General features: G+C 42.9%; 2 protein-coding genes across 7 annotated transcripts in view; one reads left to right on the forward strand and one right to left on the reverse strand.

Moving 5' to 3' along the window:
• The first annotated feature begins 1,607 nt into the window (after positions 1-1,607).
• Positions 1,608-20,632, forward strand: srpx (sushi-repeat containing protein X-linked). The gene is made up of 10 exons (XM_053878087.1): positions 1,608-1,701; positions 8,732-8,788; positions 10,717-10,905; positions 12,463-12,639; positions 15,843-15,969; positions 16,044-16,165; positions 17,843-18,022; positions 18,176-18,309; positions 20,085-20,206; positions 20,286-20,632. Exons 1-10 carry the CDS (start codon positions 1,623-1,625, stop codon positions 20,467-20,469), a joined length of 1,371 nt encoding a protein of 456 aa, XP_053734062.1. The 5' UTR covers positions 1,608-1,622; the 3' UTR covers positions 20,470-20,632.
• A 1,156-nt stretch (positions 20,633-21,788) lies between these two features.
• The window catches only part of sytl5 (synaptotagmin-like 5), a 37,140-nt gene continuing 30,948 nt past the window's right edge, over positions 21,789-27,980 (reverse strand). For 4 of the 6 annotated variants that reach the window (XM_053877054.1, XM_053877053.1, XM_053877050.1 and 1 more), the window contains 8 exons: positions 27,713-27,891; positions 27,387-27,489; positions 27,158-27,319; positions 26,370-26,478; positions 26,154-26,204; positions 25,928-26,066; positions 25,654-25,862; positions 21,789-24,029 (listed from right to left, as the gene is read on the reverse strand). In XM_053877054.1, coding sequence (XP_053733029.1) covers positions 23,887-24,029; positions 25,654-25,862; positions 25,928-26,066; positions 26,154-26,204; positions 26,370-26,478; positions 27,158-27,319; positions 27,387-27,489; positions 27,713-27,891 — 1,095 coding nt within the window. In that variant the 3' untranslated portion in view covers positions 21,789-23,886. The remainder of the gene's footprint in view (positions 24,030-25,653; positions 25,863-25,927; positions 26,067-26,153; positions 26,205-26,369; positions 26,479-27,157; positions 27,320-27,386; positions 27,490-27,712; positions 27,892-27,980) is intronic. The other 2 variants (XM_053877055.1, XM_053877052.1) reach the window with 1 other exon arrangement.

Below are 27,980 nucleotides of genomic sequence, written 5' to 3' on the forward strand. Positions count from 1 at the left end.
AGTGAAGAGGCCTGTCACCAGTAGCGTCAGGGGTGGGATGCCAACTGACTTGACCGTGTAATATATGGATTTATTTGCCAAATTTCTCGCAATATATCAGTGTACTGGACAATGTAGCCCTGCCAAAAGTGATTACTAATTCTTCAAGATTGAGTCAGTGACAACAAAATATCTTTCTATGAATAAAAGTTGTCAATTAAATATTTCTCTTGGCTGCTAAAATGCACTGTCAAATATTAAGGTCCAATATTTGCCTTGTTTCTCTTTTGTAAGCAAGAATTTGGCAGGAGCTGTTGGTCAAACACACCGGTGCTAAATGTTTTTGCGCCACCAACACCAAGTCGGAGGCGAAGACTTGCAGTTTGGGGGGGGACGAGTCTGCACATGAAGGAGTTCTTTGACTCTGGCTGGGACAGGAAAGGGAGGCGAAGAGACTGCGGGAAATATCAGATCTGTAATTACACGTTCCTCCTCAGCACCTGCCGGGGCACGAAGGTCTCGGGCAGGTCAGATGTTCGACCGACAACAATTGGGGATTTAAGTTAACACTTGTTATTGTCATCTTTCGTGTTCCACTGCTGTTTAAGGGATTCAGACTCACCTGATGTTTTGGAATGATTTTGGGATTGAAATGTTAGAAACCCTCACGTCCAAACATTCATTGGTCATAAGACGCCTGTTATTACCGCTTAGGTTTTATCACCGTCATGTGTCATGTGTATTTTAACAGACAAAATTGAAGCTATAGAAGAAATGCAGTATGCTTCTCAGTAAGTGTGTAAAATTACTTACCTGTCAAAACCCTCAATTTAACTGCAAAAATAGCTCCCAGTCAGAACAGTGTAGTATATAAATGACTTATCACAGCATTTTAATCGGTTCCCCACACTCGTGATGCAACGACTAAATGTCTTGACTTTACGACGCTCCTGTCATTTGGCCTTAAGAACTGCTGTAACTATTTAAGATGTTTTTGTTTTGACATAGAATCTCACCCAATACACAGCGGAGGAAAACATCGGCTGTGCTGAGGAAGACCATAAAGTTTCGCTGCAGTATTTTAGCATCGCTGCTTGCTAGCTATGCTATTTTTGACGCTGGTTATACAATAATATTCCATATCATTTTTGGGGGAGCAAAAGTGAGTGGTGTGTCCTGACTTGACTAAATCCAATATAGAAGAATGGAGGGCCAAGTGGGCCAGATAAATACAGGCTGAGGGCCTCATGTGGGTCCTGAGCCACACTTTGTCTGAAGTGCTTTATCCCCCAACACAATCACTTTCTGGCGCATACATGCAGAATCAGTCGGACATCTTGAAGAAAAGGGAAAGATTTCTTGGCCCAGATTTAGACATACATTCATAAGAGCTGAAGCTCTGAAGCTGTGAAGGTGATGCTCGGTGGGCTCTGAGCCACAAAGTCTCACTTTAATCACCTCACTTCATGATCATTAGAGTCGCAGAATGACCCCGGATCAGAGTGATTTGGGTAATTATGAGTCCACCACAGAGCCTGGCAGAGCCTCAACTGTCTGGACTTGAGTCCTCCCTTTTTGTAGATCAAGAGGCGGGACTTTGGAAAAGCAGGAATGTGCTGGAAGTTTTCCTGCAGGACTTTCACATGTTGAAGAGAGTCAGTATGGACATGAGGACACTTCTGTTTCTGCTGCTCCACATCTGCTTCTGCTCCGGATATGAAGGTACACTCTCAGAGGGGAGCCACGTTCACCTTTGATCTGCATCTGGAGCTCAGGTCGCCTTTTACTTTTGATCAGAGACCAGCCGTGTGATTGAGACTTTGGGATAAATGGGCTCTGAAGTTGCTTTGCGGTGGGCTTCTGGTGGTCTGAGCTTGTGTTTACGTAGAGGAGGGGGGGGGGGAGCTGAGGCGGGGGGAGTGCAGTGTGCATGTGGGGGAAAGCTCTGATGAGTCTCTGAGTTTCGCAATTCTGCCCTCTGTTACCTTTCAACGATGGAGAAGTTTGTGAGCGATGGAATGATTCTTCTGATTTGTGCCTTCTGTTTTATGCTTATAAAACTGCCAATGAGTGACATAAAATGGGGGATTCAAAAGTCCTTTTTTTCATCTATATACTCACATTTACGCTCAATATTTTTTGACTTAAAAACAAGTTGTAGGAGCCTGTGTTTTATAGTGGAAGATGCACAGGAAGTAGGACTGGAATTTACACTGTTTTCTTCCTGTGATATGTGAGTCTCCGATGCTACGTTGCAACTGGTGTGAGATCATGTGACGTTGGAAGGTCAGTTTGGACGGCACATGAAGCCGTCATCAGCTGCGTCCGACACCTATTCAATCCACTTTAATTTCAGAGCCACTTGCTTCACTAGTACAACGGCATCTCTGTTCACACTGGAGAGTGTGTCAGCTTGACTGAGATTGTACAGGTCATCTTGCGATTACAACCTAGAAGTGTGTGTCTCTAAAGACCACGTGTCGTGCGCACGACTATACAAGCTGAAACATGAACTGCTGACAGGCTCTTTCGCCTCTAAATATTCAAAGCTTCAGCAACTGAGCGTCAACCTCAGTGTGTTTTATGAGACCTCTACTTTACAGGCGGGTGTTTGTTCTGGGGGTCTCCAAGCCCATTCATCGGTCGTGTGTGTGTATGTGTGTGTACATGCCTCGCTCTGACGGCGGGTGCCGCTGACAAAAAAGAAGCTACTGTTTGACTATTTTGGCTTCTAGTTCTGGAAATCTGCAGGGTCGTCTTTCAAAAGTTGGTGTCCTCCCACGCTTGAACGTAAAGCTTTATCATACTTTCCATGAGTCTCAGTTTTGGGAGCAGGCGGCTTCTCAGCAGAAGGAAAAACCCGGGGAAGACTATTCATCACCATTACTCAGCAATCCTGTCTCCAGCTGAGAGAGATCCTCAGCGTTATTCATCGACTATCAGCTGCTCCTCTAATAATGTTAGGGGGTTCAATTATCTGAGCCGAGAGTTTGTGAGTCATCGGATCTGATGGCTGTGCTGCAACCTTGACTATGTTAATGAAGACATTTATCTTGGCAGACGACTTCATCACATCAGGAGCTCCATTCTTATTCATTTGATGTTTCGTTGTCACATAAGATGGACTCCTTCTCGGGCATCTTCCGGATTCAGAGGGAACAAATCAGACAGTTATAACTGAGACACGGATGAGGAGCAGCTTGTTGCTGTGCTCCTCCAGAGAAGACGAGGTCGGTCGGTCATATATTATAGAAGAGTTTTTAGATCACCTTATTTAAACTAAAGCTCTTTCAATGTCTTGAAAATATTTGTATAAGAATTTCAATTTTATAAGAATTTCAAGTACAAGAAACCCTGGTCATTGTGTAGCAAAAAACATCCCTGAACAAGAGCAAACAGATGCTTTTGTTTGCTTTTGTTCAGGGATTCCTCCATGTTTGTTGTTGTTGTTATCATCCTAGCTGCCACGTGTCTTGTGCATCAGTGGGATCAGTGTCTAGGAATCACCTTTGAAAAAACTGAGGAACCATGAAATGCTGCTGGTTTTGCGGTATAAGTGGAAGTAAGAGGACGCAAAAAATGCTGTTTATGATTTTAGGTTTCAGTATGTCTTCAGCAGAGTAAAGAAAGTGAAAGGGAAAATACATGTAGAGTGTTTAAAGAGGCTTTGTTTCCTCAGGATCTTGTCTCAGCTTCTTGCAGACAATGTAGCTCATCCTGTACCAAAGACCATTAGAAGGGTCGTCAGCGTCAGCTCCTCTAGATCTGAGACCATGGTTCCCGATCACCCGATCCCCTGCACGGGTTGGAAGTGAGATATTGAGGATGGGGAAGGAAACAATGGAGCATGGGATGGACAGAGGAGGGAGAGGTGTGCTGTTTTTAGGAGGTGAAGAAAGGCTGCTGAGTTGAAAGCCAAAGCTTTAGATTTAGAGGTATGTCTAAAGGACATGTCATCAAGGACAGACTCTGAGCAAGACAATGCTTCTGTGGTGTTTTGGACCGCCTGGAAGGGGGACCAGTGGCAGACCCAGGACATACTGGAGAAATCTAAGTTCTCTGTAGCGACAGGCTGCTGAGGCTTTGTGTGTCATCATTTTCAGAGCGAGTTACGTGGTGCTCTGTTTAAATTGTAATGATTATCCAAATCCTTTAGAGTGCCATCTAGTGGGCTCTGAAAATGAAGACAGTGATTCATGAAGCCTCATAAGTCAGTCAGTTCACAAGAAGTGATGGTTTCGACTGAAGTTTCTCTGTGGAGGATTATTGTTTTGTTTATTGTGTATTGAATAAAGCAGCTTCCAACCTTTATTCCTGAGAGTTACATCACAACCTTGGACCTGCTAAATCCTCAATGGAATCCTACACAAACACACGCAGAACGTACGGTCTGTTTATACTGGGTTTCCTCCTGTTCACACCATGCTTAATGGGCTACAAGAGCATCTGCCCCCTCCGTTTCCAGCACATAGTATTTGGTGCCGTTACGTGAACATAAACACAGGGAACCGCGTCTCACAAAAGGTGTCGGCCCATCTCGGGGACTCACCTCCAAATTAGCGGATAATTCCAGTAATTAAGTTGCAACGTACGAGAGGCTTTCTGTGCGCTCGCAGAAGTAAATGATCCAATTACGCTTAATTTGATGTCCACAGCGTCTGCGGGCCATTAACGCGTCCAGAGGGCCGAGCGGAGAGCTTGAATAATGGCCGCTCACTCTGTCAAGCTGCTGTGTGTATCGCCTTGTTCTTCCATTCATATATAGGTCTTAAATAAATCCTAATACAGTCACGCTAAACGTGAAGCGACACATTTGGAGCGACATAATCGTAGCAGCAATGCGATCCTAGAGTTTCCAATCCGCCATGTTGACTATCTACTAGCATTAGCCCCGCAGTCAGAACAGACCTTCTTTTTGTCACCGGAATCTGCGATGCTATCGGCAACATGAATCGTTCGTATCAACTAAATGAAACATATGCTAGCGATATACATATCGGCTAAATGTCAACAATATTGCTCCGTCGTGACCCAAGCCATTCCCCAAAAGTCAATTAAAAAAACAGCCACTGACTTGCTGGTTGTTTGCCGCACTACTTTGTAAATACAAGCTGACCTTTACAGTATTGAGCCAGCAGCCATTTAAACACACACTGGCACAGTTTTCTTGACCTTTCCAACCCGTCTGAAAATACAGTCTTGTTTCGTGAGTCAAAATTATTAAATGAACATTGTATACTGATGAATGCTATTGCTGAAACGTAAAGCATTTTGTGATTTACTAGGCGGAATTCAAATAGAAATATATTGAATTAAGAGCTGAATGTAGCTTAGTTTTGGACGCTTTGAGCCTTGTTCACATCTGTGAGGTGGTGAATGAAGATGGCGACACCTCCAGAATACACTGACCTGTAAACCCAAACTCCAGATAAACCTGCCCCATAATCTCATACAGTGTCTTAAAAATAAATATCTTCTCTCCGATCTCAGATCAGATTAGACCTAACCATCAGGTAGAAACCACACTGTGGCTGAAAACTAAGGAGAACCAGACTCATCATTTGGAAAAGAGACAGATATTCTCTCTTAGACTAGTCTTAACCAGTACGCAGCATCAGAGGTACCCACCCTTGTTGACACAAATCACTGAGTCGAGGCTGAATATGGAGATAAATGTACTGCAGTCAAACCCTCTCAGCTAATCCCAATGCAGCCAATGCATTATCAACTGCTAAATCACAAGATAGTAAAATAATTATTTGCAACCTTCCAAGCATTCGCCTCAGATTCCATTAAAACTCACAACCTCTGTCTTCCTATCAGAAGTGAAGCGGATCAGAATAGGTGACACCAAGCGCGGCGGTGTTCAGCTCTTCTCCGCGGCAGATCTTTATTAAACTGACAGAGAAGCCGCCGGGGCTGACTGGAGATGCAGTGACAGTTAAGAGCTTCATTAAAGAACATCCTGCTGATGCATGAACCCGGAGGAGAGCGAACACGCTTCCTTTGTGGCGCCTCAACAGACGACACATTCACGCTGAACTTCATAACATCCTGTGGCCGAGGCTGGACCTCCTCCCTCTCCCCACCGATCAAGCTTCTTTGCATTGGTTTTTAACCCTGCGTCTCCCTGTTCTTGACTTGAATATGGAGCTCAAATGCGGCTCTCACGCTTTCAAAAATATATCTGTGATATAAATGTGAAAACGTGTGGTTATAGTACCATGGTTATTTGGACTCCTGTAAGTCATGGATGGACGTTTGGTGGCTGAGTCTCAGGAGTCCTTGGGTAGATTCCTCATCGACATCAATAAAGACAGCTTCCCTGCCCCCCTCCTTTGTTACTGATGGAGATACGAACATGTTATGAGGAATTACTGCGATGTCTCATGACTTTTCTGCCATTTTTATGGCCACCCCTGCTGTCGAGCTTGCTAACTGACGTGAACTCTTGCTCCTCAAGGCTGATGACTTCATTCAAATCCTTGTTCGTAGTAATACAAATGGTAAACAGATCATTCCAAAATGACACTTTTAAACCTATGAACTCAAGGCAAATCAACCCTGCAAAGTCATTTGAGGCCTGGAAGAGGAATGAAAACACATAACACTATAGGCAATTGACAGTAGATACTAATGCTTCCCTCATTCAAACTACAACAACTACAGCAGATGCTGTCGAGAACGTGAATGGAATCTCTTCCTTTAAGTTACATTAAGAATTGGCCATTAATCGCGGACTAACTTAGCTTTTGTGCAATAAAATGAGAATTCAATTTTTTATCTATTGACAGCCCTGAATAAAACCTCTGATTTCATTATAGCGTGATGTTAAAAAAATATATATTTTGGTGGCATGCAGCTTGTTTACCCGCATCGTTCTTTAAGCAGTGTGGTCAGAGCAAGTGGAAAAAGTCCGGAAATTACAGTGCAGTATTAAATACTCAACTAATTTAAATCAGATCACCATAAAGCACGTCAATAAAGATAAGCCAGATATTTGCTCTACTAAAAGGAGATAGTAAATGTTACAAATCGATCTGGAACTCTATTTGATGCAGGTAAAAAAAGGATTCAATAAAAGGTGGGAAAGAGGAAAAGGATTCTTATTAATCTGTGGTGATGGAGGACAATCTATGTGCTAAAATTAGCCTTCAATAAATACAAGGGACACTTGAATAATGTAATTTATACTCTATATAGAAACATATTTTATGGTATTTAAATTTGTGTTTGCAATTTTGGCTCCTTGTGTTATTGAGTTTAACACACGTGTGTTAAATGAACCCACATACCTCACTCAAATCCTGTGAGCCATCGTAACCCCGGTTACTTTCTTGAGTGGAGAAAATTGCGATGCTCCTGAACGCACCATCCAAACTCGTCCGAAATACGTAGGTCAGAGCTTAATAGGGCTCTGACGTGTGCAGAGACTACACTGCTCAGGTGAAAAACTGAGTCAGAGATTACAGTGTAATCGTGTGGAAAAAAAACGCACTCCTCAAACAGTAAGTATCACAATCTATGGCGGCCCGAAGCAGGATTCGTGAAGGAGACAAATGTTAATAGAGGTTAAAAAGAAGATATTTCATTGAAAACACGTAATAAGAATGTGTGGCTGATGCTCTTTTTAGTCGGCTGATCTAAAGTAAACACCATTATCATTGTCCACAACGCTTCTCAAGAGTCACTTTTGCTCATAGTTTTTATCCTCCTCATTTCTCAAAACAAACTGACAAACAACAAACAAACCTCTCTCATGTTAAGACTAAAGAGGATGAAAAATACTTTGGCGAAACTGAATCACGGTAAGTGACATCATGCCTTTCTGCTTCCATTTGTTCATTCAATATTCAAATCTTTGGGTATCAAAAGAAGAGTTCAGTGGTACCTCGATTTTCGAACGTCCCGGACTTCGAACAAATCGGTGTTTGAACAAAATTTTCTTTCTTTTTTTGCTTCTGATTTCGAACGGAAATCCAGAACTCGAACGCCCCCAAAAAAAGCCAGAAAAAAACAATGTGCGCGGACTGATCAGCTGACCCACCTTAAGACTTTGTCACAGCCAAACTGCACATTCAGAGCTGGACACGCACCAGGCACCTCTTCACTTCTGGAGAGACGTCACTCACTCGGCAACCCCTCCCACATGCAGCGGCCACACACATAGAGGAACAGCCACCTGCAGCAGACACTCTACATTCACTCCTACAAAAGCCTATTTTAAGGCTTGGAGCGCATTATTTATTTTTCCATTCATTGTAATGGGAAAAATCGATTCAGACTTTGAACAATTCGCTTCTGGTCTGGAGCGGATTGTGGTCGACAACCGAGGTACCTCTGTATTATATATGCGTTCAGTGACCTTGTTTTTGTCCAGTAACGCAAAACATTGAACAAATCAATTCCCTTTCAACTTAAAAAACCCTGAATTTTGAATGAACAAACTCGCCCTAGTCCTTCTACAGTTTCCCATTCTTTCTTGTGTAGCAAAAGAGTCTACAAAGAATGAACCTTTGTTCTCCAAACCAGAGGGAAAAATCATGATCTCCTGGAGCTAATTCTTTCTACATGCCGAGAAGATCACGATTCCCCCCCCTCTGCCCTCCCAACACAATCTGGTTCAGATGTAAAAGTTGAGCAATACTTGAAAAGTCATTGCAGCGAAGACGATTGGAAGTTATTGCCTGACATCTGCAACACAGAGCTTTTTCTTGTAGCAGCTTCTCTCTCCTCTTCCCTCCGTCCCCAGGGTCAGGACAGTACGCCTACGGCGACGACGAGGACTTCTACTCTCACAGATATCAAGGTGAAGAAACACTGCACCCTCCTGCCATGAGAATTCATAGACTTTTCTAAAGTGTTATGCAAACTCGCCTGACCTCATTTCTGATGGAAAAGTATATTTTTTTTGAAAGTTTCTGCTGAGTGCCAGTTGAGTAAACTGACACGTGTTGCGTCAAAGCGGCTTCCAGCTCTAAATTTGGGGTCAGCTGCTCCATGTGGAACATTATCCCGGGGCCAAAACCAAGGAGCTCTTGTGTAAATGCTCAAATGTAATATCTTCTCATGCCCAGTGGTTGTGGAGACGTCTGCCAACACACACTCAGGACTGAGAGAGAGAGAGAGAGTTGTGGCTCCATGTGAGTGGGAAGAAATATTGTCGAGTGGAGGATGAATAATTCAATAATGAAGCCAAAGTAAAGTCATAGGTTTATGAATTTTGACTGAGCTTGACTGATGCCACAGACGTCGATGAAATTTGCCACTTTTCTTCGGCAGAATAAGAGTTTGACTGTAATTTCAAAACTCAGAGTTTGATTTGACATATTCAGATTTAAACAATGGAGCTTGTAATTGTAAGTGGTCTTTTTTATTTTTTAAGAACGAGGAGGGCAAAGATGAGTTTATCTTGAGTTTGAGCTGTTGAGTTTATCTTATTATAGCTTAACTTAGTTTACCTTAGTTTAGCTTAGCATAGTTCATCTTATCCTATTTTACCTTAACTTTATTTATCTTACTTTAGCATGCCTTAGTTTATCTTAGATGGGTTTTATTTTAACTCTGTTTACCATAGTTTAGCTTAGCATAGTCTAGTTTATCATATCTTATTTTAGCTTAACTTAGTTTAGTTTAATTTAATACGATTGATATATATATACTGTATATATATATATATATATACATACTGTATATATATGAATTGTAATAAATTCAACAATATAATGCTGTATATATCAACTCATATGTATTTTAATACATTTTTTAATAACATCCAATTATTTATTATTATTGTTTTATGTGTCGTTTATTTTTTATTATATATTATATGATATATAATGTGGAATAGAACTGGGCAATTTAATTCTTACAGTGGTAAGAATTAAATTGCCCAGTTCTGCTTTAAAAGAATACATGCGGCGTGTGCTCGCACCATGAATTATGGGATGTTTGAGACCAGCAATGACCTTTGGCAGTGAATCAAAACCTAGTCTTGGTCCTGTAATTTGTCCCACATTCAAAGATGAAGTGAGTTGAGTCACAGAGGAGGAACAGCTCAGACAAACCCAAGAAAGAAGCATAATCCTACAGTAAAATCGGACTTGTGGCGGACAGAAATACGGATTCAATCCTGAGAAAATAACTTGATGACAAGCAGGTCAGGGTTTTATCGATTTGATGTGCGTGGGATTCATAAATAAAAAGTTCTGAAAGTTTCTACTGCAGTTGTTTTTGCGGGAAATGTCTCCCGGAAATCCAATAAACACATGTTAATGAGGTTTTCAGCTGCTGCTAGAGCAAGTGTGGAGACATCCTGACATTAAGAAAACAAAAGAAAACCCATCGCCGCACCTCATTATCTGGCAAATTCAAAAGCTGCAGCTTCCAGGAAGTTAATGCAAGTGAGTCTGTCCTGAGCCAGTGGGCGCTAAATGACTGGATTTGATCCGTGCATATGAAGGAGAAGAGCGTAAAGCTGAGAAGGAGGAGGAGGAGGGAGGAAAACAAACAGAGTACATCATGAAAAAGGAATTGACCAACATTCAGCAGCTGGAAACTGAAAAATAAACAATTCATGAAATCCAAAAATAAGCGCAACTGCACCTATATACTGCACATTGAGGTCCTGAAGTGTCAATTTATGTCAAGTGGTGTGTGGAGTATGGAGAAAAACATGGATGTAAAGGCTACTGCAATGGTGAACTGGAGATGATGACTCATGTTCTCCCCCCTCAGGCACGCCGTGGTGCGCCCCGATCAAGGTGAAGCATGGGGACGTCAGCTGTCGCACCCCACGGGGGGAGCGCTACAAGACCGTCATGGGCACGCGCTGTAAGATCCGCTGCAAGGCGGGGTACGAGATCCAGAGCCCCGAGGTGGTCTGCATGGCCAGCAAACACTGGTCCTCCAACTACGCTTGTCGAGGTGACTCCAGATATTTGTTTGGCTCTGGCTCCGATCTGCTGGTGTGTTTACAGCAGTTCTCTTCAAGGATTCTCACTTGAGGGTCAAATAGTTGGTCTCATTGTTAGCAGTGTCTTTCTTTCACTGCACCTAAAGGCATGTTTTCATTTGAATATTTGCATAATTCCAGGCTTTAAAACAAACTTTTAGATGCGAGTGTTAATCACTGTAGTTTCTCTCAATGATTAAAAAGTAGCAACGCGATAATAAAAATATATTACCGTAAATTCCTGACTGTATAGAGCACTGGAATATTAGCCACGCCCACTAAATTTAAGAAGGAAAATAGATTCGGCTTAAAAAATGCACGAGGATCACTTCTAAACTAGTTTTGAAAACGGGCTCCAGCATGGAGACTGACTCATGAAACAAACTCAGCAATGTTCTGAACTTGAATCATCAACTCTCACATCTTTTATTTACATTAAAGCTCTCAAAATGCGCCGTTTTCGCCTGCATATCCAAAGTTCCAACACCACAGCTGGTCTCAGCTGCTGCTTCTCGTCTCCGGTCCTCCAGGAGATCAGCTCTGTGGGCGGAGCTGCGGACACACGGGTGAAAACAGCACATTTTGAGCAGGTTAACGTCAATAAAACTCCTGTGATTTCATTGGTTGTTCAATATTTTGGAAGCATGACACTCTTTAGCCTGTAAAAATCCATATATAAGCTGCCTCGTTGTATAAGCCGCCGGTTTCAGATCACGAGAATAAGCAGCGGCTTATAGTCCGGAAATTACAGTGATTTAATTTCTGTTAATAAAAATAAAACGAATGATAGTGATTAATGACATTTTTTCGTCTAGTCCAGCAAAACTATTCAGCTTCTTTTTCTGAGCCACTAGGTGGCACTCTCTAGAATCTTTGCATTTGGACAATGATTTCAGTGTCTCCTCACATCAAATTTAAAGTGAGAGCGCCACCTAGGAGGCCGCTGCTTCAGCCCATGACTAGCTAGTATATTGTTGTGTTTAGCATCGCAACAAGGCTGTTTGTAGAGGCTTATCATCCCTGCCGTTTCATAGCTGCTGAGTTTCTCACACTGGACTCACATCACAACAGTCCTTCTTCGAGAGCAATGTCTTGTCAGTGAATACAAGTCTTTATTTGATGGAGTGAAATATCAGTGGACCAGCAACGGACTCATAAATCTTGCCACAAAGTATTTATTTTCGTTCTAAATTGAATCACAAAAACTGTCAGCTCAGTCGATGGTCTGAGAAAATACTGCCTGGATCAGAATCTGGATTTAGAAATAAGCAAAAGCTTCAGCGCCCCCTGAGGGCTCAGAAATGAACCGCGGAACTTGATCTCTATGTAGGTCATAATGATTTATTATTCACTCCAAAACAGCCGACTTATTTATTTAGTTTGTGCGTGTGTGTGGAGTTGGACTTCATTTCCTCTCTCTGGTAAAAGACACTCACAGCATTAGTAAATACTCTGCTGCTACCAGAGTGTGTCTCTATTTCATTTTCCAAGTGCTGAACTTCAAGACAACCCTGGCATTTGTCCCGCAGAAATCCGCTGCCAGAAGATGAGCATGCCGGTCAACGGCGGCTACAAGTGTACGGACGGCTCCTACTTTAGCTCCCGCTGCACCTTCTTCTGTGCCCCCGGCTTCAGCCTGAAAGGCGCCAAGACCGCGACCTGCCAGCACAACAAGGTGTGGAGCGCAGCCGTGCCCACATGTGTAGGTGAGGACATACCTGCCTGGTTTTCATGCAGGAGATAGAGTTGCTAACAGTTCAGTAGAATCGCAGAGATCAACTCTCATGACTTATTGAGCTTTGGAAGTCAGTATCATCCTAAAATATTTCACTTCAGCACAGTATTCTTCACATAAAATGAGTGTTTTATTTTAACCTTGAGGCCAGCTTCAGTCTCATAACCAGGCATGAGATAGAACATTAATATTGATATTGATAGATATTGACTATTACACATCAAACCATGTGAGCTTTCAGTTATTCCTTCAAGCAGTTCACAGAACACATGGGGTAAACTGCAGAGATGCTCACAAGTTAAGTCCAATTCAGGTCTCAAGTCTTCGGTCACGAGTCCAAGTCAAGTCTCAAGTCTTTGGTCATATGTCTGAGACAAGTCTCAAGCCACTGACTGGTGTGACTTAAGTGCGACTCAAGTACAAGTCAAGTCTCAAGTCTTTGGTCATATGTCTGAGACAAGTCTCAAGTCACTGACTGGTGTGACTTAAGTGCGACTCAAGTACAAGTCAAGTCTCTAGTCTTTGGTCATCAGTCTGAGACAATTCTCAAGTCACTGACTGGTGTGACTTAAGTGCGACTCAAGTACAAGTCAAGTCTCTAGTCTTTGGTCATCAGTCTGAGACAATTCTCAAGTCTTGAGTTCAAGTCAAGACTCATGTTAGTGGTTGGTGCGAATTAAATGTGACTTGAGTCCAAGGCAAGTCTCAAATATTTGGTGAAAAGTCTCAAGTCACTGATTGGTTTGACTAAAATGTGTCAAGTCAACGACAAGTCAAGTCTCTAGTCTTTGGTCATAAGTCTGAGACAAGTCTCAAGTCTTGAGTTCAAGTCTCAGGTCACTGACTGATGTGACTTAAGTGCGACTCAAGTACAAGTCAGTTTCACTGATTGGCGCGAATTAAATACGACTTGAGTCCAAGTGAAGTCTCAAGTCTTTGGTCGTGAGTCCAAGACAAGTCTCAAGTCTTTGGTCGTGAGTCCAAGACAAATCTCAAGTCTTTGGTCAAGAGTCCAAGTCAAGTCTCAAGTCACTGATTGGCACGAATCAAATAAGACTTGAGTCCAAGTCAAGTCTCAAGTCTTTGGTCATAAGTCTGAGACAAGTCTCAAGTCACTGATTGGTGTGTCTTAAGTGCGACTCAAGTACAAATCAAGTCTCAAGTCACTGATTGTTGCAAATTAAATGCAAGTCGAGTCCAAGTCAAGTCTCAAGTCTTTGGTTATAAGTCCAAGTCAAGTCTCAAGTCTTTGGTCATAAGTCTGAGACATGTCTCAAGTCACTAATTGGTGTGAGTCAAGTGTGACTCAATTCAATGACAAGTCTCAAGTCTTTGGTCAAGAGTCCATGTCAAGTCTCAAGTCACTGATTGGCGCGAATTAAATAAGACTTGAGTCCAAGTCAAGTCTCAAGTCTTTGGTCATGAGTCCAAGACAAGTCTCAAGTCTTTGGTCATAAGTCTGAGACAAGTCTCAAGTCACTGATTGGTGTGACTTAAGTGCGACTCAAGTACAAATCAAGTCTCAAGTCACTGATTGTTGCAAATTAAATGCAAGTCGAGTCCAAGTCAAGTCTCAAGTCTTTGGTTATAAGTCCGAGACAAGTGTCAAGTCACTGATTGGTGGGACTTAAGTGCAACTCGAGTTCAAGTCAAGTCTCAAGTCTTTGGTCAAGAGCCCATTTCAAGTCTCAAGTCACTGTTTGGTGAAAATCAAATGTGACTCAAGTCTAAGTCAAGTCTCAAATCTTGAGTCATGAGGCCAAGGCAAGTCTCAAGTGTCGAGTCACGAGTCTCAAGTCACAGTGGTGTGAATGAAGCATGATGCAAAACCCGGCTCAGGCTCCATCAGAAAGAAGCCTCCTCCATGATCCTGGATAGAAGGGTTGAAGCGGACAAACTCAGTGGGATAACAAGGTCCCAGTTATGCTGGCTCTGCTTCAGGGGTTAAAGTCTGAGGTTTAACCAGAGACGATACCCGCTGGTTGCATTAAAGGTGACTACTGCGTTAAGTCAGGAGGAAGCAGCAGCGAGAGCAAACTCACTGAGCCGCTGATGAATTATTAATGGAGTCTAAAAGGCTCTTTTAAGGCTTGTCGTGGTTCCTTAGCAACAACTTTATGATCCTGGTGGAGACGTTCCACCTTGACCAACTTTAGTTTTTTGAGTTTATTCACAGAACACGTGACACTTCAAACAACTCTGGAATGCATCAGATAATCTCCAAAACTATTAAGGTGGAATTATGAGTCAGTAAAGGTAATTATTGAATATAAAATACAGCGCCATTACATTATGACCTGGCCTTTTTTTTGGTCAGAGCCATGGTGCCACCTAGTGGTCAATTTCCACTGATGACATGCAGAAAATTGCTGAAAAGTTAGCGACTGACCCTGGAAATATTCCACATAGAATTCGAAATAATTTTAGCATTTATTGGTCTTTATGAATAGAAATAAAAAATTGCACATCTGGCTACTGTGTGTACTTCCTATATTACCAAACAAAAACAACATGAACATGACAGAAATCAAGTCAAGCACAAATAAAGTTTTGTGATAGTTTTCTGCATTTATTATTATTATTATTATTACAGTTAGTGAAACGCAGGATAAAAATAAATAAAATTAATATATATTAAAATATATAAAAATCTATTTGATTTTGTTTAGTCCAAATGGATTTCAAGATGCAGTTGAGTGAGCGATGAAGGGAGATTAATTTCAGAGCGATAGTGAGTTCAGTCACGAATCATTTGTTCATTCAGGTTTTTTTTTTTCTTTTTTTCATAACATTGATTTGGTGCAGAAAAGAAAAAAAAAATTTGATTTTCTGTGGTCTGACATGACTTTTAATTTCTGTTTCAAAACAAAAACTGAATGCAACAAATGACTCACTCTCCCTGCAATGGCAAATGCCTTGCAAGAACTCTTATTTTCCCACTTTGAAAGAAGACGTTCAGACACGCCAGCAGCTGCAAAATGACCTCACAGAGAGTGGTTTTGGTCTCAAGGAGGGGTGACGGGCTCTGGACTCTCTCAAGATAAAGGATTCTGGTATCGATTGCGGGAGCATGGACCAGAGTCTAAAGCTGAAAACTGAAATGAAAAGTCAGTGTCTGAGCCAGATGAGAAACGACTATAAAACCTTGTGGTATTTGCTGTCATGTTTTTTAAGACATCGACCCGCCAAAGATCAAGTGTCCCAGCGTGAAGGACAAGTGGGCGGAACCCGGGAAGCTGACGGCCAGGGTCACCTGGGACACCCCCGAGGGTGTGGACACCGCCGACGGCATCCTCACAGAGTACGTCACACCACCCTTCCAGTCTCTCACCTCTCATCCAGGTGAGAGATTAAAGCAGAGGTTCTCCTTTGTAGCGTCATCCTGAAAGGGAAGCCGCCGAAATCAGACCTCCCAGAGGGGCTGCACAAGATGTCCTACACTGTGTTTGACCGAGCCGGCAACAAAGGATCCTGCCGCTTCACTGTCAGAGTGCGGGGTGAGTGGAAGAGCACAGTCGCCCCCTTTTTTTTTTTTTTTTTAAAGAGAGTTCTGTTCGAAGAGCTTTGTTCTGATGAGTCTTTGGGGAAAGGATTAGCAGTTTTGCCTCAGCTAATTGAATAACAACAGCTTTTAATTGCTTCAACTGAAGTGAAATTTGTCTATGGGAACAATTCTAAGCTCTTTCAGCAGTTGAATTTATTTCAGACTTTGGAAAGTCACAAGGTGCTCAGCCATCAGAGAATCCACAGAATAAATGATAAAACTTTCAGTGACAACATTACAACATAAACCATAATGGAAGTCATGGCGGAAGTGTTAACCCAACGCTACAAAAAGGACAACACAAACAATACAAAAATATTCGCAAGTCCCAGTATACGTTTATCGGTGAACAAAATCGGCACGTTAGCATGATTTTAGCGAGCGCTACTACATCATACATGTATAGAGCACAGTTGACACTGTCATACTTTTAAAAGTCAAGCATTATCGATTTCCGAAAATCACAAAGCGACATCAAACACTCAAACTAGCTTTTCTGAAATCTTTTGCCACGTTCTCCCTCAGTTATTTGGTCCTTAGCAACAGCAGCCCTGGCTCCTGTTGCGGTTTACATGGTGTTGTTGCAGCTTAATGTCGTTGTGTTGTAGCGTTTGAATTTGTTACAGTTTTTGCAGATGTGTTGTGAATTAATGTTGTTGTTTTTCAGTGTTTGTATTTGTTGTGGTGTTCGTGTTGTTGTGTTTCAATGTTTTGCATTTGCTGTGAGCCTCCGCGGCCACCGTAGATTGTCGCAAGGAGCCATCAAGTCAAAAGACAGGAAAAATATGGCGAACATAGTGACATCCAATTATGCTACAATTGTCAATATAAATCATAAACACTGGGTAGATCATGTTAATATGATATATAAAGACACTATTTTACGAGGCCTTTTTTCTGACACCTAAAAAGGAGAGTCCTGGTGGTCATCTTCAGAGGACCATAATTTATAAGAAAGAAGTCCCCACACAAGTCAGAAGCTCCACTGAGATTAGCTAAATTGTTGTTAGCTATGCAGCCATAGAGAACTCAGTATGCTCGAATGAACAGCTAAACCGCTTAGTATTCAATAGTATTAGTATATTACAAGTCAATTTCTTCACCAACATTATCAATTAACTCACGTTTGGTCACTTGCACACATCAACAAACCCTAATAAACATAGCATAAATGATTGAAAGTCCAATAACCAAACAAGATAGTAGCAATATTTCTAAGAGGATCTATCAATGACTTTTTGTAGTTTCTCATAAGGGCCACATTAACACAGACACTTCGCCAACCTCTGCTTTAACGCATCTACACAAGCATCAGGATGAAACCAACCTGTTTTTCAAGCTTCAAACTGACGTGAAATTCTTTTTTATTTAGAATGACTTTCCACGATTTTTATCAGTTCCCCGAACAGATTAAAGGATTGCACCAGAGTCTCAGTGACCATCCTACTTCTGGCACCATTTGTAGCCACTCACAGACAAAAAATTCTTGTTGCTTTCAACAGTTGGCCCTAGTCCCCTTTTCAACCGCTACATCTCATTCAAAGTTTCCAGAACAGTTTGCGCCAACCTTTATGGCGAGAAATCCTCTTTTTAGTCACATGACCAGCATGTCCGCTCCGTCTCCCTGCAGTGCGCCGCTGCAGCCCGCTGTTCCCCCCTGACAACGGCTACATGAAGTGCGATAGTGATGGGGACAACTATGGAGCATCATGTGACTTCAAATGCACCGGCGGATTCGAACTGCAGGGGAGCGCAGCCAGAGTGTGTCAGTACGGACTCACCTGGTCCGGAACGGACACCACATGTACACGTAGGTACCAGTGAGAGGACGAGAGGGCGGACAGAGGAGCAGCCGAAGAAGAAGAAGTGTCTGGGTTGACTGCAAATGAATCGAATCGTGCAGCATCTCTCGTGTTTCTCAGTGGTGAAAGCTTTCCTAATCTTATTCTCTCCATCCTGACAGCCATGAACATCAACGTGGGCGTGCGAACAGCCGCTGCCCTGCTGGACCAGTTCTACGAGAAGCGGCGGCTGCTCATTGTCTCGGCTCCTACAGCTGCCAATCATAACTACCGCTTCCAGATGACCAACCTCCAGGTGACTTTTAGATGATGCGTGTTGACGTGTCAAAGTCGAGGCCCAGGGGCCAAATCTGGGCCACCTTTAATTGTATGTGGCCCACAAGTTCTAATAATGCTCACTTTATGAAGAGTGTTTTAATAAACATAGTATACTGAAAACAACTCCACAGGACGTCAATATTACAATGCAGCGAGTCAAATTTGAAAGCGGCTAGTTTTCTATGCTAAAGCAGAAATGGCAGATGGAAAGAAATTCAGCGGAAGATGTGCATGAAGGGGAAAAAAGAACTGAGCTTCTGAACTGTTCCCTCGATCATAACCGCTTTAATTCTCCACCTTCCATCAACAAAGGCTTAGACTCCTCAGCTGTTTTGATATTCACTCACCTGTTTAATTGGCATACGCCGGCAGAACACTCACACGTCTCAAATTGAGCCGTTAAACGGATGAGTCAAAGAAATCCGAAGGGGCTGAGTGATGAACAGGAAATGTCAGAGCCTCAGATAAATGGCTCTCACCCGGCTGATGAAAACACCGGCAGAATATTTCATCGGCAGATCTGAAACCTTTAAGTCGGAGAGAATTGAGTCGCGTGACCTTTGAGAGCGAGTGAAACAGCAGCCGCCCGGTGAGTGATGCGACCTGGAATTGAGCAGGCTCAATTGAGACTGATCCAAAATGGAGCGCTGCTTGTCTGTTCTCTGAACAAATGTTATCGACAAACACGCAGAACTTGATGTAATATTCCATATCATGGCACGGTGTAATCTTCAATAAGGCAATGAAAAACAACCTTTTTAGGAGAGAGAATTGTGAAAAGGTTTTTCAGAGACATGAAATACAGCAGACAGACGGCTCCAAGTTTCACTTGCCTCCACATGGTGGTGCAGTTTTATGGGGTTGTACATTTCACCTTCATACCACACATAACTCAAACTTCAAATTGAATGTGGCTGAATGTGCATCAATCCTTTTTTTTAATCTAAAAACAACAATAATTAATTTATGGAATTTCATTTATATTTGAGGTGCTAATCCAGAGGTGGGCAGTTACATTTCCTCAAGGGCCACATTTTAAACTGTATGAGGGGCCATCATGCCAAAAGAAAGGCGGTGATGCCTACAAAATGTCACAGAAAAAAAAAAACCTTAAGTAGGTCGAAATGAACCATAAAATGTTCATTGAAAACAAGGATATTAAAAAGTGTAAATGTGGCATGAACCCGCGATAAAAATAATTTTACATGCATTTTGTTTGACTAGAAATCATAATAAAACTATGGACCAAACATCAGAGATGAAAAGGAAATTTATGTCACAATATGTTTTGAATTTTCTTTCAACAAATTTTGAGGAAAATACTAAATTGACAAACAAAAAGAAGTAACAAAAATGTAGTCATGAATGTGTTGTATTTGCTGTTGAACTAGTACTGGCTAAAAGAAAAACAGGATTTTTTTTTAATGACAACTTATCAGTTGTATAGTTTTAGGCTGACCACACAAGGGCCGCAAAAACACAGGCAAAGGGCCACATATGGCCCCCGGGCCGCACTTTGCCCAGGTCTGTGGTAATCCTATCTGGGACACAGGGACATGGACAGGAAAATGTAGGATTTATATTTACTGTCCTTTTAAATGCATAGAGACACATGTTTACGTGGATCAGACACAAAGGCACTGGTCCATCCTTTGGAGGGTTTGAGACCCTGCCTTAGGGCCTTGGGTGGATCATTGGTGGATACAGTTTGAATCTCCTGACAGACAGACTGAACTGGTTGTCTCTGTTTAGCACGCGCAGTGTGGACTGGACTTGAGGCATGTGACCCTCATAGAGCTCGTGGGGACCTACCCAGCTCAGGTGGGCCGGATCCGTCACCAGCTGCTTCCTCCAGCTCTGGCCCTCCAAGTCAGGTACACACACTTTTCTCATGGTCCCGTGCCCCTTGGAGACGATTTGGCCGAGCTGACGCCACTGATGTGCGTTTCCAAGGTTACTGCTCCGGATTCCACAAAGGTCTTTCCAAATGGTTCTGATGGACAAGCAGGGCATGGACAAGCAGCGCTACCCGTTCCCCATCACGGCGGCGGAGCTGTTCACCACCATAGACACGTTCCCGCTGCGCAAGGAGGAGATGGTGCAGCAGCAGGAGGCGGGGCAGACCTGTCAATCATAAACCTAAAAACCATGGACCGTCTGATATTTTACTGCTCTGTATCAAACACGCTTGTGCAACGGCATCTTCATTGTTTTTATCTGTAACATTGTTTTTAATAATTATTATATTATTTAATATCACTCACTTTTAACACCAGAAATATGTTTTGTATAAAAAGTCTTTGAACTGGAAGCGTGTTGCCTCTCTGATATTGAAAGTTGACACAGCTTTTATTAAATCAGACCCATAAAGAGTTCAGCGTTTGGTTGAGGTTCCACTTGAGGGCCCGTCAACCAGTTCAGCAGCCTGATGTTCACTCTGGAGTCGTACTCTTTTTTGTTTACCATCAGTAAACACAGTCACTTTTTGTGTGTTTCTGACGGATCATTTAAGATCAACACTCCAGTGGTCTGTAAAGATTCAGTGGGAGAAGTTCTGGATCCTGCACTTGTTTCTGAGCACAAGAAAATACTGCCAGTACTTTCCATCTTTCATCCTGGGTCTTCCCTTCTCCACCTCAAGGTCTTCCGGCATATGCAGACAAAAAAGGCAGCAGAAATGGTAAACAAAAAATGGCTTGCTATGCTGCTTCTACTTTAGCCATAAATCTCATGTGAGATTGCTTCTATGGGCCACAGAAGACCTGAGATACTTGACCTTAAGTCAAGAGATCCTTCACTCTTCCATTTCAATGCAGTGCTGTCTGAAATGAGTATTTTCTAAGTAAGACTACTGAGGCACCGCAGACTGAGAACAGACCTCTCAAGTGCCAGAGGTACGAGCAACAAGACCGACTGAATCAACTCTGAAAACCCTCCTCGACATTGACACACTGACGGAAATTGGAAAGTCCTCTTTTCGTCTTGACCTCCAGAATGTTGAATACATTATTTTTCAATACCTAAAACTTTTACATTCATTAAATGAACAAGGCTAAGGAGGAGGTCTTGAAAAGATCCAGCCATAAACTATAGAGAAGAGCTGATGAGGCTTCACGAAACAGTGTTTTTTCGGAGCCCATTTTCAGAGCCCAGTGGAATGGCATGTTTTCTAGTGCGCTCTGAAAATTCAGACACTGTTTCGTGAAGCCTCATCGGCACCAAATTAACATTTGACAAACATCAAATTCTCACTTGGTCAATGTTACCCTGCAATTCATTCAGTTTTTCATCGTTATCCTGGGTGAGTTCAAACAGAGAAACAGACAAACTTTTAAAATTAAACAATAAAATTGCTATTAACATTTTCCATCCTGAAAACACTGTGTTGACCGACCTACAAAAATACCTGAAGTAAAATCCAAACACAAAAACCAAGAAAAATGTTAATCTCTGAAAAGAAATTTTATTTTATTTCAAAATATTCCTGAAACACATTTGAGATAAAATATGCTTGAGTCGAATGCTTGCAAATGAGACAGAAATACATGCATGTACATCAAAAGATTCTACAGTTATCAGGTATTGCACGATCCTCCCCTTTAAACTACATCATCAGTAAACATGGTTCCTGTACATCAACCGCAGTGATGCTGCTGGGGCCTGGCAGTCCAGCGGCAGGAGCTTCACCAAAAAAAACGCCCTCAGGGTTGACAGTCTTTGGGGTGACAGTGCCACCACGGGCAGCCCGCAGCCTCGCTCCATGAGGTGGGTATCAGATGGCCTCGGTTTGGAATCACTCAAACACACAAAATCATACTTTTCTTTTGCTAACAGAGCAGTTATCAGTGCTTTAGCTTTTGTTCTTCCACGTCTGCGCAGACTCATCACCACACTGATACAGTGCTGGGGCTAAATATGCTCATTCATGTGCTCGAACCTTCAAGGTAGGAATGTAAACATTTGAATCTGGGTCTGAATCAAGCGGCTCTCGAAGGTTTGGCAACACGGACTGTGTGATCTCTGGTGATACCAGACAAAATGGAGACATTGATTTGAATATTCATGGCCATTGGTGAAGTGATATTTAGCATACGTTCTTCAGTGTTGATGTAGACGTGACACTTTGTTTTCTATGATCAACATTGCCATGTTCATTCACCCCGAGTTTCAGCAGGGAGAGAGTTGAACTTGCAGTCTCTTCAGTCACAAATGACTGAGGTGGTGATGAATATTGTCACTCCAACAACCAGGAAATACCTGGAATGACTGAGTTAGTGGCTGAATTATAGCGCCACCAACAGTTAGCGTTGAGAGCAGAGCATCCAGAGGCCAAGACCAACCAGGAGGCTGAGTCCCAGTGGCGCTCGAGCACTAGCCCTTATTCCCTGAATGAGAAAAGTGACACTTCTGGAGCTCACTGTTTCTTCATTCTTAAATGTTTGAGAAAGCTCACCATAAAAAGTTTGGAGGTGAACCTACACATCAAAGATTATTTTCTGTGACTCGATTGGATTTTGCTTTTTTGTATGTAAATCCAACAGCAGGGGCGATAGGTTCCCTCTTTTTCTGGCGCGAGCAAGCACCTTTTGCGACCAAACTGAACTACTAGTTAGTTCCCATGAAAGTATTTCAGTTCAGGATTTATTTTGGAAAAATATAATGGGAAACAAATGTGCGTGTCTACAGTGACTCTGTATACAGCTTGGCCCTGGTCTCTGTTTGCTCTGATCTTGACAAACTTTTATTGACATTTACTACATTTTATTGGCAATAAACTGCCAGGAATTTAAACTGAACAAGTGTCTTAGTGCTCTTTTTATGGAGCCAAGAATGTGATGTAATAGTGCAGCCAAAGGCAACGTTGAAGCCAAAGCTTTCAGATATTTCTAATGAAATTGTGCACTTTCTGAGCAGTGTTTTGTGTGAGTTTGTTGGGATCATTTCAGACATGTCGGCATAACAGCCGCTGGAGAGGGATTTAAGTCGACCTTGCAACTCACCTGATCCGAGTCTGTTTAAAGATCAGTTCACCGCTCGAAGGGACTGAATGAGCCACTCTTTTTCTTTACTTAACCTTGAGCTACCTGTTGCCTAACACAGACGTTCAACGCAGGAGTTGCATCATTGTTGCTTGCACACAGCCCCGTCTTGTGTTTGGGACAGAACCGGACCGGTTCTTGTGCCATTTAATCACCATATCGTACACAGTTAAGTCGCTATGTAAATCTTCTCTTCAATAAAAAAAAGCATTTCATCTGCAGTCCTGTGCTTCTACTCCTCCTACTATTCCGCTGCATACAGAGCGTCTACGTGAGCATGCAGGAATGAGTCTGAGAGATGAATCACAAAGACGTCACGCTGTGTGCTTATTCTCTAAGCTCGGGAGGTTACGCACAAACACATCTGTCGTATAGCGCAGTAAACATCGGACTAGATAGTTGAGAGGGGTCGGGGGGGTGGAGGGGTGGGGTGTCTAAGGCATGACCGGCGGCTCTGGACCGGAGTTGCGCGACGGCTCTTTCCACATCTGGTCCCTGGTGTGCTTGTGTGCAGCTCATGTGTTGTGCTTTCGCATGCTGGAGCGCAGCATCAGAGTACACTCGTGAGGGACCTCCGGGTTGTCCACCATGCGCTGCCACACCCGCTGCTCCTCGCCGTACGAGTCCATCCAGTCCACCTCATTACCGTAACTCGTTCCTTGAAGGGAGACAGACACAGGGAAGTTCCATTGGCTTCACTGCTGGTGATAGACTGGTGCTGCAAGTGAGTTCTGAGCCAATTCTGATAAAACAGAAAGACTTTTCTAAAGCCACACAATCCCACTTGAAAAAAATGACAATAAGTTGAAGCTACAAAAACCACAGACAAACATGGGACCTCTGAAGTGTATCTGGGGAACAAATTATTTTCATGTTTACAAGGCCGTTGCCATGACAACACGCGTGCAGCTTCCCTTCTGGGTCGCAGTTCTGTCATGTTCCTATAAAAAGTGCAGTTTGCTGGGGTCATCACATGACTATGACGCTGTTGCCACGCTGAAGGAGAACCAGCATGATGCACCTCCACCTAACAGCTTCCGCTCTTCGACTCTCACTTCAAAGGTGAGTTTCTCCATCTTAATAATTGGCCACAGCATCCTGTGTCAAATCCACAGACAGACTCCAAGCTTCCAAAGTTGGTCCCATCATGCTCAGCAACATTTACAGGAAATTTGTTTTGTTTCGCGTGATTGACTTCTGTTTTAAGGGCGAGGATGATGATGACGACTGAGGCTAACTGAGTTTAAAAACTGCTACTCAAACAAAACAAAATCCTCAAAAAATCCCTGCTGCAACTATGATCACTTCCCCGTCATTAGACCTTCAGGTGCGGCCCACACAGTTCTGACATTCGTCTTCATGCCCACTCAACTCAAGAGTCCGCCAATAAACCACCTGCTCCGACTGAGTATCAATATCCGCGAAACATCTGTGTTCAGGCCGACCACATGACCCGCGGCTGACTTGCATGTTCGGCTCAACAGCTGGATCAAGTTCAGGGCTTTCATTTTGGAGTCAAACTCAGTCAAAGATTTAAAAATTGAACAGTGTTTCTTTGATAGGAAAACTAGTTTAAACGGCATCGGAAATCAGTGTCCCGCTTAATTATTGAAAAAAGAAAAAAATCCTCCTCCACCACTGACTCACAAGAGACACATTCATTTTGCACAACCATGCAAAGTGACAAAATCCACAGGAGTAACCCAAACATGTTTCATAGGGAAATGAATGATAACTTCCAGTAGAGTCTCAGCAGCAACGTAAGCAAAAATTATTAAGGAGGTTGCTGAAAGCAAATTCAGGCAAGCCTGGTTTGCTTATTCTTCCCTCTTGGCACTCTAGTTTCCTCCCACGTGTGACTCTAGATCAGTGTTTTTCAACCGGTGTGGAAATGATCCAGTTTCACCTCATTTGTCCGGAGATAGATGTGGGTGATGTTTAAATAAAATATATAATTTTTATTTTATGATATTTAGACATATTATTATTATATTTATTTTATTCAGAATTTTCTCAACAGTTTGCATCAAGTGTATTTTTTTGTTCAATAGTAAATTCGATTATTTAAATCCTGCTGCTGGTTGGACTATTTTGATATCTTAGCGATGATCTTCTGGTGTCATGCACACTTTTTCACAAATTAAAAGAGATTTTCTACAGGACTTTAGACCAAGCACAATTGCGCTTTGGCAGACATTCCATTGGTTGTGTGTCACAGCTTAAAAACGGTTGAGAAACACTGCTCTAGACGTTTGAGATGAGAGTACAAGTCTGGAACCTACCTGTGCCGGCCCCCAGTCTGACTCCTCCCAGGAAGACATTACTGGCGAGCGCCTCCTTGTCCCAAACCGTGAGCTCCAAACACACATTGTTGAGGTCCCCTGGCTGCAGGCCGCAGTAGGTAAACGTGTGGTTCCACAGCGGATTCACGGTGCGTTTCTCCACCGACGTCTTGTGTTTGGTTGACTTGTTGCTGTCGGGCAGCAAGTACCTGAGCAGAGGGAGTGAAAACTCAGCAGGTGCACACCAGTCACTCACAGAGAGGATGAGTCTCACCCTTTCACAAAAGGATCTGATGTTCCTCCAGACTTGACCGCGGTCAGATTTTTGGCACCTTTGACCAGCAGCTCCACCATGCCCCCTTTAGGGAGAGTGAAGCTGCTGGTCTTCTTCCCCTTGAGAAAGCCTTTTTTAACTGAGAGAAGAACAGAAACGCGGAATCAAATGACTCCAACACTGCAGCACAAAACGAGGTCTCACACTTGGAACTCAAAAGTCCCACCTTTCTTAGTAGACAAGGATGTGGATGAGTCAGAATACACACAAATGGGCTCTTGTGAAAAAAAACAAAACAAAAAACAAAACAAAACATTGAGGTGTCAAACTCAGAAATGTTCAGTGAAAGAGTGAATGAAATGATCATTGAATGTGACTGTGCAGAGGATAAACTGTACAACACAACACGACTTTAACTCAGTACTAACTACTAAACATGCACCTTGTATTTGGTCCAAAGGAAGTGTGAGGTTCTTCTCAGCAGGAATGTACTTCAACACTACAGTCAGCTCTCCTTTGTACGGCATCGTGGAGTCGATGTTGCTCTCCATCTGCAGAGACATCATTCAGCAACTTGAATGTGAATCACAACAGAATATATTTCCTTGGATCTGGGACATGTTTTCAAACAGTTCACTTGTTCTAACTTTCCACACCAACTTTCTGCAAGCTCAGCAGGAATCAGTGGTTCTGTCTTTGAGTCTATAACTTGCCTGAAAAAGCTACCTTGTCATCACTACAGTATAATGAGGAAATAGAGAGGATACAGTGACTGCTGTTTTACTACTTTCATGTAGTAGAACAAGAGAACATGACTGTGTGTGAGAAGCGGCTGTTCTTTCCGCAGGGTGTCTGTAACCCAAGATTGGGTGAGGGGTTCAAGGTAGAACCTCCGTAGCTGTGTCAGCTTTAGGTGTAGCTTTGAGAGAAGCCTGTTGACACGCTGGAGAGATCAGCTGTCCTGGGAGCACCCTGGTATTTCCTTGGTAGCTTATTAGGGAGTCTGGGCCTCTTTGGTGGGACTGCTGCCCCAGCGACTTTTAAGCTCAAGACACTGGATTTACTGATGAAAATGAGAAAACTACCCCAAGCACACCGACCTCTGCCAATATTATTGCCCTTAATTTATCTATATATTTGATATATATTGGTATATATTGATAATTCATGATCATAAATCGTCTGTAGGCCCAGGTTTCCATCATTCGAAAACATGAAATCAATTCCTACCTTTGGCTGCAGAGCATACCACTCCTCTATTTGGGAGTCAAACTCCCAGGAGTCAAAGGTCAGCTCCACTTCTCCGAGGAAGCTGTTGTGACCGAAGCGGTCGTGATGCCACACGGACACTTGCAGCGTCCGCGTCTCCAGCTGAGAATGGCTGATGACGTACTGGAAGACAGGGCCGTGTAATTCAGTTTGGCTCTCATGAATAGGTTGTGTTTTCCAGGCGACTGACCCTCAGATTCTCATTGAACACAGGGTTAATGCTGTTGGCCTTGATGCTCGTCTTCCTCTTGCTCTGCCGTGACGTGTCTGGCAGCAGGTACGTCTTCACATAGCTGCATAAAAGAGAATGTGACTCACTCGCCGTGCACAAGGAAAAGCTGCCGCTCATCATAACACCTCCTAGATTAATCTGGGCCTTTTGGCATGAGAGGAATCCATTTCATCTGAAAAGAAAACTATTTAAATTCCAGCTTTAAAGTGCAGTCTATCACATCACTGGGATGAGGGTGTCCCATAAAATATCTCCCGGCCGGTCGCAGGGCGCTTCTCTCTTACGCGTCAGTGCGCTGCTTCCGCTCGTCTCCGGTTGCCAGGTTGTGACACTCCTTCACCAGGACGTTGAGAGCACCAGTTTTGTAGCTGTAGCTGATGTTGAGCAGGATCTCGCCGCTCACCCGGGCGTTGCCATAGTCACCGGTCTCACTGTACATGCTCATCATGCTGTTGATGCTGCTCTATTAGGAGGAGACAGGAGGCTGATGATCGAGGATTCACGAACAGACGTGGATGAAGTGAAGAGACGTCAAACTAGCTAACACCACCA

The sequence above is a fragment of the Synchiropus splendidus genome, chromosome 10 (genome assembly GCF_027744825.2).
Source record: "Synchiropus splendidus isolate RoL2022-P1 chromosome 10, RoL_Sspl_1.0, whole genome shotgun sequence".
In the NCBI taxonomy this organism is placed as follows: domain Eukaryota; kingdom Metazoa; phylum Chordata; class Actinopteri; order Syngnathiformes; family Callionymidae; genus Synchiropus; species Synchiropus splendidus.